Below are 20,416 nucleotides of genomic sequence, written 5' to 3' on the forward strand. Positions count from 1 at the left end.
TTAGACAAAAAAATCCAGCAGTGCCCTTCTCAAAAGCTTTTTCACCAAGAAATCTCAATCTTGCTCAGTCCAAGAGCTTTCAGACCAAGGGATCTGAGAATTGCCCATTTTCAGAGTGTTTTTACCAAGAAGGCCCAGTAGTGGCAACTAGACAAAGAATAATGCTCTTTTACATATAATTTGTGCCAAGAAAGACTCTACTATGCAAAAGTGGCAGCCAAATGTCAACAACATCCAGAAACACCGCCGACTTCTCTGGGCTGAAGCTCATCTGAGACAGACTGACGCAATGTGGAAATGTGTGTTGTGGTCTGACGAGTCTCTCTTTCAAATTGTTTTTGGAAATAGTGTTTTTGTGCCAATGGTATGGGTCACTTGCACATCTATGGAGGCACTAGTAATACTGAGGAGTATGTACACATTTTAGAGCAACAGATGCTCTAAATGCTGGTGACATCTTTTCCAGCGACGTCCCCTTCAACACCACAGTGCAAAGCCACAATCTGTACGTTACAACCATGTGGCTTCATAGTAAGCGAGTGCATCTTCATCCTACTAGTTATTTGAAACCTGTGATGCTGTACAAGACTAACGTATTAGAATTACTGTTTACACCTGTCTTCAAATAAATTAGTTTAATGTTGTTGAAAATATTGATGGTAAACTTTTGAACGGTTTGTATGCGTGAAGCCTCTCTTGGCTTATTGCTTTAATATACATAGTCTGAGGAGTCACATAGATCTACAGTGTTTTTTTTAAACAGGTGGTAAATTAGTTTTTTTCAGTCAGTGGGGGATGTTACCATGGTAACTCGGTTAAAGGGGAGATTGAACGGTTTTTCACGGTTTCTGTATAAGTAAATGGTTAATGTGTTAACAATTTATAGTAGTAGTTTGTTGTGAAATGCTGTGTTCCAGAGAAACCTATCAAGAATTGTTAAGTGGTGGTGATGGGAACCAGACGTCTGAAGAGTTTAACGCCTCATATGACATGGTTACGTAAAGTTTAGGTCCGTTCTGATCATGTTCGTCACGTCATAGTGAGAGTTTATACCGTTCAACATGGCGGAGCAGAAACTGGTCTGCAGAGGAGACGAAGTTTATGCTCTGATCTTTAAAAGACGGCGGTGGGACGGACGTCCAGCTTATGTGTCTCAGAACACGACGTCTTCCTCTCGGCCTTCTTTAATAAGGACATGTGAAGGACGTTTTCCTGAGTCTGACATCATTTTAAAGCAGTTAAAAACGCAAGCACTGCTCACTGCTGCTCATCTCACTCTGACTGGACTCACATGATGCTCGTTGTCATGGTAACGTCTACACTAAGTGGATCAAATTACTTGTAGTGGGCATGCAAATGGAGATTTTCCCTCAGACTGTTGAGTAGAGTGAGCATATAAACACCTCAGTCTGAATCTATAATAGGACTGTATTCGATCAGATTGGCAAAAATCTTTGCATGTAAACACAGCCAGTGATTTATGAGAAGATGTAGGCCTAAAACATCACGTTTAAACATCCATTCATGGCGGGGGGTACATGAAGGGTGTTGTAAAGCAAAATAGCCCTCCATTTTTTTTTCCAGATGTTCCACTATTTTACAATAAACATTCAGAAGACAATGAAGAGTCACTGGTGGTTTTGGATGGTAAATAAAATGATAAGAAGACGTGACCCCTGGTTCCCGTCACCACCACGGTAAACAAGTCATAGTCAGTAAATTTCTCTGTAGTGGAGCATTTGACATCAAACCACTCTGAATGACTTTGTTTGCATCCTGACGATTGAGTTATGCAGAAATTTTAAAAAATCAGTGGAATTCCCCTTTTACCAGCACAGGCCTATTGTGCAGCCGCAGAATTCCGAAAACATTTCTCCCTCTCCCTCTCCATCTCTCTCTCTCTTCCGTAAGAGCTAAGCAGGATGAGATATGATGGATATTTCTCCTTGGCTGCTCTAAGTGCCTCTTAGCTTTATTTAGCTTTAAGCTTCGACTCTGTTCCATGCAAACTCACAAAAACACCCCTGACCCCCAGGCCACCGAACCCCCCTCTATTACCCCAAAACCACCCGGTCTGCTCTCTCGCTCGCATTTATATCTGCCCGTCCCTTTCATACACACACAGGCGCGCGCACAGGGCCGGTCTCCGTGGCGACGGCGTGTTATCGTAGCCCTTGTTCCTGAGGCACCTCTGCTGGATCCATGCTAACGTGATTTGCCGGCTGCAGCATGGAGCAGGCTAATGGAATTAGCGTCGAGCTAATGGAGGGAGGGAGGGAGGGAGGGAGGAGAGGATGAGGGAAGAAAGAGAGAGGCGTATGTTTGTGCGTTTGCGTGTGTTCGACATGCATTTTGGTCTTTATCTTTACTCTTTTGCTCACATCACTCCCTTCACCTATGTCTTGTCAATTTATCCTTCTCTCTTTTGTTAAAGCACAACGTTTTAAGGGAATAAAGTTGTTTTGTTACTATCGTCACTGTCGTGAAAAAAAACTTCAAAGCAAGCACCTTATTTAAGGGGAACTCCAGTGAGGTTTTTATATATAATGTTAATGGTGATAAAATAGTGGTAAATATGAACAAGTTTTCTTTGGGGTCTATTTTGCCTTACAACGCCCTGCATGTACCTCTCCGCCATGAATGAATTAAAAAAAAATTTTTTTTGGCCAAAGTTTATCTCCAAACTGTCAACTCAGACTTCATTTTTAAGTGTTTCATGTAAAAACTTCCACACATTCGCACAATGTAAAGAGCAGCTAATGTGTATGTACCCTATGGACCATCATACCGAATTAGTTCAAACTGTGCTCCCACAGTAAAAACACTGTTCAAAAACATTTAAGTATTCAGACCATATATATTTAATCGGTTTAAACTCGAGGCCTTAATAGAGATATTAATAAGCTAAATATGTACAACATCATCATTTATAGGGCACTTTCTATTGGGAGGTGTCTGGACCAACCCTAACCCCTCAATTTACACTACTTACATTTTATTGGGGTTTTTTTTAAGGTTTTTAAATTTATACTTACACTTTTTGATTTCTTTTAAAGTGAAGTTAAAAAAAATTAGATTTATCAGTTTAATTTTTGAATAAAAAAAAAATGCTGTCCCACATTTTCATGTCACTACAGAGACACTGAGTTTTAGTCTAAGGGCGGAGCCTATTTTTAGCCACGCCCCTGCATTTTAGAGCAGGAAGTGAGACTGCATCCCTGTCCCTCATGGCCACATGGTGAGCAGTTATATCCCACTGTTTAGAAGTACTGTATGAAAATCAGTGTGTAACATCATATATTGTCACTACTGAAACACATTTTCTGTAATTAAGTAACTTTTTTGTGTTTTAATGAAGAATATAATGATTTTATGTGTGCACAACTGTCCAGAGCTGTGTGTGCTGGTCATGTACCAGTTAGTGTTTCTGAGTTCTGCTCAAAACGAACGAAAGTGTCACTACTGAAACAGTCACTACTGAAACATTTGGTAAAGTTTCGCTTACGTTATGATTGTTTTGGTAATGATAAAATGGAAATTCAATAATTTTAATAAAATAAACATAATGAAGGTCGACTAAGGTCACTCAAAGCAAAAAGATTTTAGTCTAAAGTCTAAGTCAGTTAAAAGCCCAAAATGTGTACGTGTACATTACATAGTTATAAAGTAATAATAACAATAACAATTTCTTCTCTTTCTTTCTTTCATTCTGTGTTTATTCCAGCCATCAGGAGGAAAGAGAACGGATGGTATGATGAAGAGCATCCCCTCGTCTTCCTCTTCCTCGGCTCTTCCGGAATCGGTGACTTCTCTTTGTTTCAGCCTCTAAACAGAAATATGAAGTTGAAGCCTTTACTTCCCAAATTTTTTAATTGTTGTTTTTTTTCAGTGCCCCCAACAAGTAGTTTTGAACAGCCAACAAGGTCTCAGTATGCGGTCGTGTGCAAAAGTTTAGGCGCCCCAGTCATTTACATTACTGTATGTGCACTTCTTCAGGTCTGTTGAAAAAGCTTCCCAGGGTGCTTCTTATGAAGCTGCTTGACAGATAGATAGCCAAAAGTATGTGGACACCCCTCCTTCTTATTGAGTCCAAGTGTTTCAGCCACACCCATTGCTAACAGGTGTATAAAATCAAGCACATAGCCGTGCAGTCTCCATAGACAAACACTAGCAGTAGAATGAGTCGTACTGAAGAGCTCAGTGACTTTAAACGTGGCACAGTCGTAGAACACCACCTGTGCCACAGGTCAGTTTGTGAAATTTTTCACCCTGCTAGATCTGCCCTGGTCAGCTGTAAGTGCTGTTATTGTGAAATGGAGGTGTATAGGAGCAACAACAGCTCAGCCACAAAACAGTAGACCACGCAAACTGACACAGCTGGACTGATGAGCACTGAAGACTCTTTCTGAAAAAACATCAACAAAACAGGAAACCCTGACTTGATTATATCAATAGTTTTAATTAACTGTAATAAGTCTTAAACATGCTTGAATAACTGAATCCAGTCACTGAATCAAAATGTTAAGTGTATCAAATTGAATTGTTCTTAATTCACAAAAATCATTTTAAAATCAATTTAAAAAAACAGTTAATTGTGAATCAGATGCTTTAAGTAGGTCTGTCCAAAGTTTTGACTGGTACTGTACAAACTTCTGCTGGACTTCGACAAACCTCTCCGAAGCTAAACAGTCACTTTTCCCTTGTTTGTGAATAACTGTTCTCATTTCGGCCTTTTCTTTCATCCTAAGCACTCGTACACAAGATGTCCCACCACCACCACACACACACTCATGAACTGTGACAGTTGTTTGTTTGTCTGATGGTCCTGAGGAGATTGATGTAGATTGCTAGATGCCTCATATTGCCGTTTTATTGCCTGCAGCTTCTCTGACCACCAGCATCAATATTCAGCAGCCCCCCCGCTTACCATATATGTATATTAAAATTCATAAGAGGAATATTTTACGCAGCGAGAGAGACACAGAGGGAGAATGGATGAGCGAGACGGACAGGAGATGGAAAACAGAGTCAGAGAGAGAGAAATGACGGACCCGGAAAGGGAAAAACAAAAAGCCCAAGTGGGCACTGGGTGGGACGCTGATTTCAGTCACGATCGGGGGGGAAACTCTTCTGGTGGAGAATCTTGTGAAATAGAATGTAATTGGCTCTTTGGTAGCTGCTGTGGAGGGGAAGGACAAGCTTTACAGTAAAGACCTGCACAGGCCTGATTATTAATGACCACACCCACCCTCTTCAGAACATGCCCACCTGCAAAATCTAGTGTCCACAGGTACAAGTTATTCAGGAAGAAACAGAAAACATATTTAACAAATTTGACAAATATAGTAACGATTTCCAGTGTTTATCTTGTCCACCTTTCGCCGTTATTACAGCTTCCATTCTTTTCAAAGGAACTGGCTTTGAGTTTTTCACAGAAATCTGCAGGGATGTTTTTCCACACCTCAGTTCAGTCTTAGAAGTTGGTTGGCAAAAAAGGTTTATTCACCTCAAGACTGTAGAAACCTTTGTGTAACGTGTGTCGATTTTATTCAGTATTTGCTTTTTCCATCAAACCTTTTGTATTTGATATGGTAATATTTGTTAAAATAGAGGATGGAAACCTTCTTCAATCAGGGGCCCAATTACAGAACCTTCATAGACAGAAGTCTTTACCTAGAACCTTACATACAATCATGTAATTAGAGGGAATGAAGCTGGAGAATGAAGTTCTAAGGTAATTAATATCCAGAATGAAGTTGTATTAAAAATGAATATTGAGGAAATAAAATTATATCCAGGATGAAATTACATTAAATTATTATCCAGAATGAACTTGGAATACAATTAATTTCTAGAATGATCTCATAATAAAATTTGAATGAAATTATAAAAGAATAAAAACTAGAAAAAAAAAATCCACAATGAACTCATAATAAAATTAATGAAATTATGATAAAATTAATATCCAGACTGAAATTACAATAAAATTAATATACCTGAATGAAATTATAATAAAATTAATATCCAGAATGAAATTACAATACAATTAATATCCAGAATAACTTCATAATAAAATTCATATCCAGAATAAAATTATAATAAAATTAATATCCTGAATGGAATCTTACTAAAAATAATATTCAGGATGAAATTGTGGTAAAATTATAATCTATAATGAAATTATAATAAAATGAATATCCAGAATTAAATTATAATAAAATGAATATTCAGAATGAAATTATATTAGACTTAATTTTCCAAATGAACTTGTAATACAATTAATATTCAGAGTGACATTGTAATAAAATTTATGTCCAGAATGAAGTCATAATAAAATTGTTCACTATGAAGTTATTATGAACTTCAGGGGAAAAAAATCACTTGAAAAAGTGCAGCATGAATAAATATGATGCCATTATGGAAGTTATAGTGAGCTTGTTATGCTTCTCTTTTGAATTGAATGGCTAACGATAGAAACAGAGGACAGTCTTGAGGAGATTCTGTCCAGTTAGGATGTTTGTGTGATGCTGTTTTCTTATCTGGAGTTCATGATGAGATTATGAAGTTGGGATATGTTGTTCTGTAATAGCTACTGTCCTAAATTCAGTCCTAACTGTTGTCATGGTGACTAAACAGAGTAAGGATGTTTCTGTAATTCGGCCTCAGGTGTAGATTTCTGTTGCACATGTATTCATGTAGCTGGTATATGGTACATGTGGCTGTATTGGCCATGGAAACTGACAAGGACAGTGCGGTCAGCAAAGTCCTTCAGCTGTGCTGCAGTAGTTAGCCGTGTAGGCTGTGGTCGTAGCAACATTAAAGCTACTGAAGCAGATGATCTTCCCTCAGTGATGCTCCTTACTGAGCTGCACTGCAGGCTGCTTTGGGGACATGATTAAAAAATATTGTGACTGTAAAATATTGTAACATTGTAAAATAGTGAGTGTTTGTGTTTGTAGGTAAAACCGAGCTGGCCAAGCAGGTGGCCAGGTACATGCACAAAGACATCAAGAAGGTCAGTATCAAACAGCAACACCAGCAATAAACCAACCATATATTATCCATATATTTATTCATATTTATTGAGTTACTGACTAATGTAAACATGTTCTATTCAATAGGGTTTCATAAGAATGGACATGTCTGAATTTCAGGAGAAACATGAGGTAAAATGTTCATACTCTCATATGATTGAGCTGTCAGTTCATTTACTGTATTTTTTATAAGCATTAATATACAATATAGTAGTAAAGGTTCAGGTCTGCTCTTCACAAGTTTAGAAAAAATTACATTTTTGTTGGTAATAAATGTGTGAAGCTGTTCTAATATCTAGAATAAGCTAAACTTATTAATACAAATATAAAATATAATACAAATATAATGCAAACATAATTCAATCAGCATCCAGCATTAAATTATAATAAAATACATATTAAACAAAAATTATAATAAAATTAACATCCGGAGTAAAGTTTATATCAAGAATGAAGTTATAATGAAATAAATATTCAGCAGTAAATTATAATAAGATTAACATCCAGAGTGAAACTTATATCAGGAATGAAGTTAAAATAAAAATTATTTTAAAATAATATTCCAAATGGCATTATAATAAAATTGATATACAGCATGAAATTATAATGAAATGAATATCCAGTATGACATTATTTATATATTTATATGTAATAATATTTACATATTATATTATATTTATTATTATTATTTTATTGTATTATAATAATATTTATATATGATTTATGTTCTGAATGGAGTTATAGTAAAATTACTATACAGAATGAAGTTATAATAAAGTTAACATTCAGAATACAGTTATATTTACATCTAGAATGAAGTAATAATAAAATGAATATTCAGATTAGATTTATAATAAAATGAATATTCAGAATGAAGTTATAATACAGTTTATATCCAGAACGAAGTTATAATCAAATTAACATCTACAATAAAGTAATAATGAAATTAATATGCAGAAGGCCTCATAATTCAGCTTGGTGATCATATTTTATGGCAGATGATGAGATGAGAAACTCAGTATAATGTAAGTAAATAATTGCAGTATTTTATCATTTAATGACCTCATTTTTCTGGAGAAACTTCAAATATGTAATACAGGATCTACACCTGCCTTTTGGTGTGTCGTGTACAGTATTTCCATCTACACTGTTATTACTCAGCACAGTTCTGATCAGGCTGGGTGTTTGTGTGTGAGCAGTGTGTGTAGTGCAGTGTGTGTAGTGCAGTGTGTGTAGTCTTGTGTGTGAGCAGTGTGTGTGAGCAGTGTGTGTAGTGCAGTGTGTGTGAGCAGTGTGTGTAGTGCAGTGTGTGTAGTGCAGTGTGTGTAGTGCAGTGTGTGTAGTGTGTGTAGTGCAGTGTGTGTAGTGCAGTGTGTGTGAGCAGTGTGTGTAGTGCAGTGCGTGTAGTGCAGTGTTGTGCAGTGTGTGTGAGCAGTGTGTAGTGCAGTGTGTGTGAGCGGTGTGTGTGAGCGGTGTGTGTAGTGCAGTGTGTGTAGTGCAGTGTGTGTAGTGCAGTGTGTGTAGTCTTGTGTGTAGTGCAGTGTGTGTAGTCTTGTGTGTAGTGCAGTGTGTGTGAGCAGTGTGTGTGAGCAGTGTGTAGTGCTGTGTGTAGTCTTGTGTGTAGTGCAGTGATTAGCCTAGCGTGCAGTGCTGCTGGTGTCAGCTGTGCTGCTGCTCTTTGTCTTTACAGTCTTAAAGCTGATGTCATCATTTTAAAGGCATTGTTATTAGTGACCCCTCATACCTGAGCTGTCAGTCTTAAGCCGTTTAGCCGTGCGCTAAAGCACTGACCTTGGGCCTTAACTCCCTCACAGACACACAGGGATGAGTGAACGTAGTACTCTCTCTCTCTCTCTCTCTCTCTCTCTCTCTCTCTCTCTCTCCTCTTTCTCTCTCTTCTCTCTCTCTCTCTCTCTCTCTCTCTCTCTCTCTCTCTCTCTCTCTCTCTCTCTCTCTCTCAGGTGGCTAAGTTCATTGGCTCCCCTCCAGGTTATGTTGGTCATGAGGAGGGTGGTCAGCTCACTAAGCAGCTGAAGCAGTGTCCGAACGCTGTGGTTCTGTTTGACGAGGTGGATAAAGCCCACCCGGACGTCCTCACCATCATGCTGCAGCTGTTTGATGAGGTACAAACGCACAAGTCACACTTGCATCACTGCCAGATGTTCTCAGACGTTCCTGAGCGTTCTAGAACATCACCAGTTTGTGGGGTTGCAATATTACTTGTATTCCGGAGGAATATGGGATCCACTTTTGAGCCACGGTTCCTCTCGGTGGTTCTTCCTCATGTTCTTAGGACGTTTCACCTCTTGAGTCTTGGTTCCTCTTGGTGGTTCTTCCTCATGTTCTTAGGACGTTTCACCTCTTGAGTCTTGGTTCCTCTTGGTGGTTCTTCCTCATGTTCTTAGGACGTTTCACGTCTTGAGTCTTGGTTCCTCTCGGTGGTTCTTCCTCATGTTCTTTGGAAAAAAAAATGTTCATTATAAATTGATCAGAAATGTTTCTACACGTTCACAGGCCACTTTATTAGGAACGCTTGTACCACAGCCAGTGAGTGGAAGTGCAGTAATTGAGTGTAATTAATAATAAAAAGAAACATCTTCATTGAAACATCTCCTCTGCAGGGTCGTCTGACGGACGGTAAGGGGAAAACCATTGAGTGTAAGGACGCCATCTTCATTATGACCTCCAACGTGGCCAGTGACGATATTGCCCATCATGCACTGCAGCTGAGACGGGAAGCCGAAGAGCAGAGCCGACGCCGGCTGGCAGAAAATCTGGGTAAGACACCACATTTATTCACACTTAGGATCAACATCCATTTAAAACACACAGATCATAAACATTAACATTAACCGCTTAAACATTTAACCTAAAGGCCTGTATGGAGGCCCACATCTCATAACTACCTAACTTACGCAACTTTTGTAATAGTTATTTAATACTTCATAGTAGTTACTGAATGAGTCACATTAGTTGCTGAATAAATCATTTTAATATGTAATTCATAGTAAAATATCCTGAGTAATTTATAGTAAATACTGAAAACTTCATAGTAGTTACCGAGTTACCGTAGTAGTTGCTGAATAATACATAGTATTTATTGAATAATTCACAGTAGTTATAAAATAATTACTAATAGTTATTGGATAATTCATAGTACTTAACAAATTTTACTAGCCTCTAAATTAATAATAGTAGTTAGTGAATAATCTGTAGTAGTTGCTGAATAAATCATTTTAGTATAGAATAATTCATAGTAGAATTTCCTGAATCATTTATAGTAAATACTGAACGATTCATAGTAGTTGCTGAATAATACATCATAGGTGCAAAATAATATTTAGAATAATAGCTGCTGAATTGTTTAAAGGAAATATTGAATAATCTTTTGTAAATACTGAATATTAATTTTCAGTAGTTACTGAATAAATAATAAATAAATAATAAATAAATAAATTAATAAAAATGTAAGAAAAGTAAGAAAATTACTAACAATTTACTGCATTTTTTTTTGCAGATGACGTTCAGCAGAGTGAGAAAATCACCATCTCCAAACAGTTTAAAGAAGAAGTGATTCGGCCCATTCTGAAGGTAAAGTACTGCACTGTACTGATACTTTTTTAAATAATAAAAAAACGGAAACAAAGAAACAAAAAAAACCACACTTAGTGTTTTTTGTGATGGCAAATCACTTCGCTGGAAAAAATAAACTATGATGCCTTTAAAAAGACTTTAAAACTTTTATTAAAAGAAAAACATGCATAGCTATGTAGCTGTAGAAGTAGAAGTACATTGCTGGCTGCTAAGTACATTCCCTGCCTATTTGTCACTACAGATGTCTTGCCCATGTGTCCAGCTAACCGTAGGACCTTTAAACATGCAGACGGCCATGGCAAAAATGAAATAAATAAATAAATAAATAAATAAATGTTTGAACATTCGTGGTCATATTCCATGTTTTGTTGATTTTCTTAGTGAGAAAAACAGTAATTGTGCACGACAGTGTGTGGAAGTGTGTTCTCTGTAGAGGATGTGTTCACTTTGAAAATCACTGAAAGTTTGTCATTGGATCAAACTTTTGCATCCAACTGGAAAAATCAGCTGAGTTAACCATTGTCTTTGAGTTGTGCTGAAATTTATAATTCGACACGCAAGAAAAATGTGATCTTAATTCACCTGAATCTCACGTTTTAACGACTATGGCAACCTGATGTTTCTGCTGTAGTGGAGCCGCAGGCTACAGCGACAGGAATCCACGAGTCTAATTCGGCCACCTTAGCCATCCCTGCTACTGTTGTTGTTTAAAAGCCCCCAGTGACTTCACCAGTCATAGTATTCTGATGGTTCACAATGGCAGTTTATTATGAGATAGCACAGCCATAACTGACCCAGCAAAGTTTTTAGGAAACACTCAGCTTAAAATGTAGTTTTAAAGCATATGAACTAAGATGTTTCAGTGTATGACCTTCATTTGATTTGATTGGCTTCTTCTGCTGCATCCCAAACCACATACTAGCACACTAAATAGTATAAACGATGTAGTTCCATTAGAACTGCCATTAGGTGAAGTGTTGGGATGCAGAATAGGATCAGCCAGTGAGACGTGTTCAACAGTCCAGCAGCTTCAGTGGCTGATTATAGCTCTGCTGTGCTGCTTGTTAGATGCTCATTAAAATCACCAGGTGAATGTTTATGGTATTTCCTAGATGCCAACATGATGTTGGTGTCTTATTCACCAGATTCTTTTTCCCCAATTCATTCAACAAACGAGGCGCCTAATTGTAATTACTGCAGCATTTAAAGCGGACTGTAAAATTTAAATAAGAAGCTGAGAAATTGCTGGCAAATAAGAAGCCAAATTCAGCTTAATTGTGTTTATTGGTGTCTGTGGTTGTTTTTGTAAAATCTCATGCATTGGAATGTTCTGAACTGGAGAGTTATGCAGGTTATACAGATCCAGTCCACCAATCTAGCTAATCTTCTAATTGTAGTATTTTAGGAGACTGTGTTTAAAGTGTCCACATATCTTCATGTTTTTCGTGGTCATTCTGGCTTTTTTGCTTGGTCTTCATCCACTTGCAGGGCTGTAGCTGCAGGAACAGTGGTGAGACAAGCTACTTGCCTACTAGAGGCGTTCTTAAAGATGTAGTCAATACTATGAATATTGGTACCTGAATCTTATTGGACATGCACCTGTGGTACCTGAATGTGAATGATGTCTTTTGATTCCCTCAGGCCCATTTCAGGCGGGACGAGTTTCTGGGACGGATAAATGAGATTGTTTACTTCCTGCCTTTTTGCCATTCTGAGCTCATTCAGCTGGTCAGCAAAGAGCTCAGCTACTGGGCCAAAAAGGTACAAACTGTTTTGCTCTGTGTACATTCTACATGCCAAATGTACAGATAACACGCTAGTATTTTTAACCCCATTAATGCATCATAGTTAGTTTGTCACTAGTTTGTTGCTTCAAAGCATCTGTAGTAGTGCAGACTGCAAACCCAGCTGCCCCCTCGTTCAAACACATCTTTTAAAGGACTTTTAAAACACTACCTTCAGCAGACTGCACTGGATAGTCTATGGATAAACCAATGAGCAGCAAACTGACAAAAGCAACAACAAAGTGGTGCTCCAGTTCCCCTCAAGAGCCTCCACTGTAAAAAGAATCCACAAGCTGTAGGAACAAGAACTGAACATAATTTATTCATTTTTCTGTGTAGGAAAGAAAACAAAAAATGTATATTTTACAGTAAAATACACAAAAGCCTCTTGACAGCTAAACATTATATCAAATCTGTCAGTATTTCATTTGTCTACTCTTTACTTTTCTGCACCCACTGCCACTAATTCTTCCATCCTTCCAATCTTAAAACCACCCGGAGTCCTCCCAACAAAAGCTTCCCAAAGATCTTACTGATATTGTTTCCCTTTAAAGGGATGCTAACATGCACACAAGCTGCCACCCAAACTCACCTCAGCTGCCTTCAGATTTCTTTCAGTGCATCTAAACTGTCTAAAGAGATATATCTGAGATTAGATAATCCACTGGCTGAAGGAGGAGGAAAGTCAATGGAAAACAAGTGAAAAAATAGGAGTCTCCAAAAATTGGAGTTTAAAAAATTGATAAAAATGCAGAGAAAATAAGACTCGCAACAACCACCTGCAACACCTGGTGGACCACCAAATCACATAGATAAACAGCACTTAAAGCTTTTATATTTGAGAGAGGAGAAAATCAAGCTCCACTCTTGCTTCAGAGAGGCCTTTTTGTGTGTGTGTGTTTACAAACTTAGTGTTGTTTCCAAACTTTTGGCTTGTAGTGTATATGTATATGTGTGTGTGTGTGTGTGTGTGTGTGTGAGAGAGAGAGAGAGAGAGAGAGAGAGATAGTTAAACAGTGTGTTAATCTGTACTGTATGCACAGAAGCATTTCTCTTGGTGCTGTTGACAGAGCTGAAGCTGAGGAACACACAAACAACACACGCAGAGGGAATCAATAACAGCTTGACGACCATAATCGTGTTAGGGAGGTTAACATGTGGGCCATTCATAAATATTTAAATATTAATAAAACTTCATTTCTGTCAGGCTAGCCCTGCAGGCACAAAAACATGCTTCGAAGCCTTAGAGTGTGTGTGTGTGTGTGAGTGTGTGTGTGTGTGTGTGAGTGTGTGTGAGTGTGTGTGAGTGTGTGTGAGGGTGTGTGTGTGTGTGTGTGTGAGTGTTTGTGCTTTAGTAGCACAATTATTATTATTCAGTGTTTTTGAAATACGCCTTTATAATGTACAAGTAAATATTTGTTTGAATAATAAAATTATAACACTTTGTGAGGAGAAGAGTCTTTTAAATTCCTTCGCTAAGCCAGTTTTGATTTCTTTCTTTATGTAACAACACACTTCATCACAGCGTGTCTCGGGGACATATGTGAGGCAGTTTTTCTGACAGTCCAGCACCAGTTCATCGCACTGCACTCCTCTTTCTCTTTTAACTTCAGCTCTTCCAAGCATAATGGTCTTTTCCAATGAACCGCTTCTTCCCAGAATGTGTCCAAAATAAGAGCTTCAGTTTGAGTATCTGGGCCTCGAGTGAGCACTGAGGCTTGATTTGGCTGAGGATCTATTTGTTTGTTTTCTTTGCCGCCCAAGGTTCTCTCAAATGTCTTCACCAGCCCACAAAGGCAAAGATGCCCAGTCCTAGTCCTGGAGATCTACCACCCTGCAGAGTTCAGCTCCAACTCTCATCAGACTTCATCCAGATAATAAAAGCCTTCAGGAGCTTCTGAATGTTAAAGCCAGGTGTGTTGAACTCTCCAGGGTGGTAAACTTAAAAAATGTGGTTCTTTAGTTATGGCAATGGTTCTATTTACAACTATGAGTTCTGTGTAGAACCAGTTCATGCTTAGGTGGTTCTTTACCTGGTGAAATGGTTATGGCACCAAATGGGTTCTACCACGTATTCAAAAGGTTTCTATATACAACACATTCTCCATCAACCCAAAGAAGCATTATATCATGCAAAGAACCATTTAAGTATGAAATAGTTCTATATAAAACTCATGGTTTTTACTGAACCGTTTTCTTTACTTAAGAACCCTTGAAGAACCATGCTTTTTAAGTGTGTATAGATCTCCAGGACAAGGTTTGGGCACCCCTGTTCAAAGGCATCAATATTTGTCCTGTCTCGCTTGTTTATCGTCCAGCTTTCATGTCCATAAAGAACCACAGAGAAGACCACAGTCTGGACCGTTCATATCTTTTTTTCTAGAAACAAATCTTTGCATTCGAAGATGAAGCACTTTAGTCATTGTTCTGCCAAGTGCCAGTCCGTGTTGGCAGCTAATTGCTTAAGAAAAATGATTGTGTCAGATATGAAGCCAATATTTGAAGATGTATTTATTGTACACTGGAAGAGCTGAATGTTAAGGTGATGCTGGGTTACTGTGCAAAACACCTGCATCTTATTCATTTTCATGCATTTGTAAACCTACAGAAATACATCTTTGCAGTGCCAATTCAGGTGGATTCAGTCCTGTTTTCTGCATTTTATCAGTGTTTATATATCATCAGCAGCAAATATGAATATCAGCCCAGAATTCTCATATCAGTACCTTCTTATATGTTATGGGTATCAGTCAGTGTTCTACAACACTCAGCAACTGCATCTATCATAAAAGGGCAGGTTTACCTCAGTGGACATGGTAGTGGACAGCATGGCCAAAACTGTATATCACAAATAGAAAAACAATGCAATATGTTACACAAGGGCCTTTATTCTTCAAAGGTATGCAAATATTAACTTTCATACAACATAGAAATGAGCAGAGATTTGAGCGCAAATGATGAATCAGCTTCGCTGCATGAAATCAAGCGCCAGCCTACCAGCACCTAATCTACATATCGTTTACATAGAGCATGTACTAATTCATGCAGATGGTTCAGTAGGGAGCCAATGGACTACATTCAGTGGCTCATGGGCCAATGGTTGTTCTTGTAGGTGGAGTCTGAGCTCAAGCTTCGGTTGCACTGCTCCCCCTTCTGACCCACCTTATACTGTTACAATGACGACCACTGGACGATGTCAAACAAAACGTATTAGAATAATGTGATTGTTTTTTGTGATTATTTTCCCAGAATAACATTTATTGTTTTTGTATTTATGTGCTTTTGTTTATTTTGTGGGTGGAGTCGTAGTATAAAACAAAAGCACAGTGTAATATGTGTTTAAATGGAACATGAAATAGTTTGCATTTGTTTATGCTAATGTGCATGTAAAATAAGCACATCCATGTTGGGTACACAACTTTGATGAATAAAGGCCAGTGTGTATCTTGCAGGTATCAAAGTATCGTGGTGTTGTTTCTGCCATATTGCCCACCCTTTGACTGCAGTGTCTTGCCTCGCTTAAACAAATACCCTCTGCCTTCGTCTCTATCTTCCATTTCTACCCCTCCCCCTCTTCTTTTTCCCCCCCAGGCGAAGCAGAGGCACAACATCACCCTGCTGTGGGAGAGGCCGGTGCTGGAGCTTCTGGCTCGAGGCTACAACGTCCACTACGGAGCGCGCTCCATCAAACATGAGGTGCAGCCTTTACCTGATCAATATCGCCATCGATAAACAATAGAGCGATCAATACTGTCATTCTTTGGCCATTATCGCTCGCCGCTAAAGACTCAGCAGGGCGTCAGGAAGGAAGGATGAGCGCAGGAAAGATGGGGTTTAGGAAAGAATAATGGTGTTCTCATTGAGCTGAAGCACCTATTGAATGAGTATTGGTTCATAGACAGGAAAAGTCTGGTGGTGGACGTCTAACTTAATTAATGATTCTGGAGGAAAAAATAATTCAGTATTGTTTGAGTTCTCATGTCGTCACTGCGAAATGTACTTTATATGTCTCAAATAATAACATTTATAGGAGAAAGAAATAACATTCTTAACTCTAGTGAATGTTAATGTAGCAAGTAATTCTGGGTCATTTCTATTGATCCATTCATCATGAGATGTTCATACAATATGAAGGACAGCTGACATTTGAAAAAAAAAAAAATTGGAGTAAAACCCTTTTTAACACAATAGCAGCAATATATAAAAATATATATTCTTCAAAATGGTCATTTTACAGGAGAAGGAAAAAACATTCCTGACTTATAATGGAAGTTAGGAAGCCATTTCGGGCTGCTTCTTCTGATCTGTTCATCCTGAAATTTGAACACAATGCAAAGGGTAACTGGAGTTTTCAAATTATGCAAAAAAGTAAAAAAGCAACACAAACAGAGATACGAGGTTTTTGAGCGACAGCGATGATGTGTTTGAATTCACTGCTTCAACTGCCGAAAGCCTAATTAAAATAGAAAGAAAATCACTGTGTTAAATCTGCCTGTTGCCAGGTGGAGCGTCGAGTGGTGAACCAGTTAGCGGCCGCCTACGAACAGGAGCTCCTCCCTAAAGGCTGCACCCTCCGCCTGACTGTAGATGGAGAGACGGAAGAGGAGAAGGAGGGAGGCGCAGCCCCTTCCCTCCGCTTGGAGCTGGTGGGCGAAGACAGCAAGTCCCGAAAACTGGACATCCGTCCGCCACTCAACCCAGAGGAAGTGGCCTTCGCCCACTGAATACCCGTTAAGGGTGACCTGGTTTGTGGTGGGGCTGACGGTTTGATGGGACTGGTCATGGGGTGTGGTGGGCTACTAGGACGATACTTGTGAAAGATGTGAAAATCATTTACCACATCAACGTGTCAATAAAGGGCGCTTTATCATGGCCACACAGATTTGTTGGAAATGTGAGGTAATTAAAGCATTCTATTTATAATATTAATACACTAACGTCCTACCAAATTTGAGAGAATGAAAAAAATATTGAGAATGAAAAACAATGGAGAAAGTTATAGAAAGTTAGTTAAGATTCATTTAGCTATACGTATCACTACTTCAGTTTTAGCTAGTTATAGTTGGTTACAGTTTTACCTAGCTATAGCTGTAGTTATAGCTACACTATATGGCCAAAATTATGTGGACATCCGACCATCACACCTATATGACTTTGTTGGACATCCCATTCCAAAACCATGGGCATTAATATGGAGTTGCTATTTTGCAGCTATAACAGCCTCCACTCTTCTGGGAAGGCTTTCCACAAGATTTTGGAGTGTATCTGTGGGAATTTGTGTCCATTCGGTCAAAAGAGTGATTTGTGAGGTCATTTGTGAGCTTAGCTTGATGTTGGACGAAAAGGCCTGGCTCACAATGAACATTCCAGTTCATCTCGAAAGTGTTCAGTGGGGTTGAGGTCAGGGCTCTGTGCAGGCCACTGGGGTTCCTCCATACCAAACTCATCAAATGATATCTTTATGGAGCTGCTTTGTGCAATGGATCACAGTCATGCTGGAACAGGAAAGGCTCTTCCTCAAACTGTTGCCACAAAGTTGGAAGCCCATAAATGTCTAAAATGTCTTTGTGTGCTGTAGCATTAACATCACCCTTCACTGGAACTGAGACCCTGAAAAACAGCCCAGCTCATCATCCCTCCTCCACCAAACTTTACTGTGGGTACTGTGCATTCCTGTAGGCAGTGTTCTGACATCCACCAAACCCAGATTTGTTCATCAGGCTACCAGACAGTGAAGTCTGATTCATCATTTCAGAGTTTCCACTGCTCCAGTGTCCAGTGGTGGTGTGCTTTACACCATTCCAGCCAATGCTGGCATTACGCATAGTGCTTGTAGGTTTGTGTGCAGCTGTTTAGCCATGGAAACACATGTCATGAAGCCACTGATGCACAGTTCTCTATAGTGCATGATGCAAGTCCCCCTCTGTGAGTTTACGTGGTCTACTGCTTCGTATTCCAGTTCACAGTAATAGCACTTACAGTTGTCTGGGGCAGATCTAGCAGGGCAGAACTTTTTCAAACGACTTGTGGCAGAGGCTTCCTGTTATAGTGCCATGTTTAAAGTCACTGAGCTCCTCAGTATGACCCATCCTATTTCCAGTGTTTGTCTATGGCGATTGCAGGGCTATTTGATTGATTTTATACAACAATAGGCGTGGCTGAAACAACTGAACTCAATTAGTAATGATGTCCACCTACTTTGGGCCGGATAGTGTAGCAGTTTTAGCTCGTCATAGCTGACAGTCTGAGGCAAATGAAGGAAAATTATTGCTTTTCAGTTCTTTTATGACGGGGTTGGTCTCTAATGAAGTAAACGATGTTGTGTACGTGTAGCTGTATCACTTCACGTCTGTTACATTATCAATAGACCAAGTTTTAAGTTTAAATATTGAGTACATTTTGTGTAAAGGTTGAGCTTCACTGTGAAATATAACATATTAGAAATATGTACATAAGAATGTCACTTCGTATCACTCCTCAGGTAGGTCACATTAATATCTGTGAAAAAAAAAAACAATAAATAAGAGACCAAATATCTTCCGTCACCCAGGATTAGTTTCATTGATCACCAGCTTTGAGTAGTAAAGATTTGAAAGTAGTGTTTGTGAAACTGTGCTGAGCATGTTGTGTGGAATATTAAAGTTTCAGTAATAAAGTGAAGCACTGAAACAAGCCATCGAAAAGAGTGAGCGAAGGCCTGTGAGGTCAGCTACCATAGAAACGCTGACATAGTGCTTTGCCATATGTATAGAGATGTAAAGTGATTCTGCATGTATATAGAGAAAGATTATAGATGTATTTATTGAAGGTTACATATAAGAAATTAGTGTTTACTCACCAATGTTGTGATCGTTGGCTTGGAGAGGTTTTTTTTTTAAAGGCAAAGTTATTCTCACCATTGACATTCTGCCATCGTGTGAAATATTCTTTGCTATTAGAAAGAACTTTATTAATCTTTTTTAAGGTGTGCAGGATTAAAGCCTAATACATTGTTTACAGCTACAGGTAATTGTAGATCGGCCAATTCCCATGTGTTTTAAAGGGCCTGTATCATGGAAAACCACTATTTTGAAATGAGATTGATGGACACTATATAAACCATTTAAAACATACCGTTCACACTGAAGTCCATACAGTCCATATATTTAGACTAAGCTGCAAAAACAGCCTGTTTTGAATTCACCTTTTCACAAAAATGAATATTTACATATATCTGCCTATTCAGCAGTTCACGTACAGCAATTTAGTCCCGCCCACTCACTCTGAAGCTATAAGGAGCGTTTAAGGTGGATGGCTTTTTTTTATTAGGCACAGCACAAGGCAGCCAATCACAACAGAGCTCATTTACATTTATCAGTCTTGAAGGTAACAAAAACTCTTTACTTTTGTGGGACAAGGTTGATGTTGGAGATTTTGGTGCATAAATCTACACAATGTTATTTGGACATCAGGGGAAAAATAAAATACAGGAAACGTAGAAAATGGAGCCTTTAATAAATGAGTACAGTGTGAAACAAATGGTCTGTATCGTATCTGTATCTCTGCTGCGAGTCTGAAAAGCTGAAGTTTATTTGGAAAACTGATATGAGCTGGTTTGAAGAACGAGGCTCCAGATTCCTCCTGGGCGCCTCCTGCCGACACATGGGTTTGGTCAGTTCCATCAGGAGCGCATTGATTTAATTTAATGTAAAAAAGTAGTGATTAACCAAACCAGGTAGTGAATGATGACGGTAAGTAATACTGAGCTTCCTCGAGGTGTGGAAATGGTTAAATTAACACATTAACGTACAGAAAATCACTGCTTATCGTTTTAATGTTGTTTAATGTGTTAACGTTATTTATGCTTATTCTAATATTATTTAGAATCTTTATATATATATATCTATATATATATATATATATATCTGTCTATCTATCTATCTGTCGTCTGTCTGTCTATCTGTCTAGCACAATTTCTATTTATTTGCTGTTTAACATATTGAGGATCTATGTATTTATATATAT

At 38.5% G+C, this 20,416-nt stretch overlaps 1 protein-coding gene across 1 annotated transcript in view; it reads left to right on the top strand.

Annotated features, from left to right (window-relative positions):
- The window catches only part of clpb (caseinolytic mitochondrial matrix peptidase chaperone subunit B), an 80,254-nt gene extending 60,324 nt beyond the window's left edge, over positions 1–19,930 (top strand). Inside the window, exons 9-17 of the mRNA XM_036562744.1 lie at positions 3,725–3,802; positions 6,960–7,015; positions 7,122–7,166; positions 8,996–9,157; positions 9,656–9,812; positions 10,552–10,625; positions 12,270–12,389; positions 16,004–16,108; positions 16,915–19,930. Of these exons, the coding sequence (XP_036418637.1) occupies positions 3,725–3,802; positions 6,960–7,015; positions 7,122–7,166; positions 8,996–9,157; positions 9,656–9,812; positions 10,552–10,625; positions 12,270–12,389; positions 16,004–16,108; positions 16,915–17,136 (1,019 nt within the window). The 3' untranslated portion in view covers positions 17,137–19,930. The remainder of the gene's footprint in view (positions 1–3,724; positions 3,803–6,959; positions 7,016–7,121; positions 7,167–8,995; positions 9,158–9,655; positions 9,813–10,551; positions 10,626–12,269; positions 12,390–16,003; positions 16,109–16,914) is intronic.
- Positions 19,931–20,416: the final 486 nt, after the last annotated feature.

The sequence above is a fragment of the Colossoma macropomum genome, unplaced genomic scaffold (assembly GCF_904425465.1).
Source record: "Colossoma macropomum unplaced genomic scaffold, Colossoma_macropomum, whole genome shotgun sequence".
Taxonomy (NCBI): domain Eukaryota; kingdom Metazoa; phylum Chordata; class Actinopteri; order Characiformes; family Serrasalmidae; genus Colossoma; species Colossoma macropomum.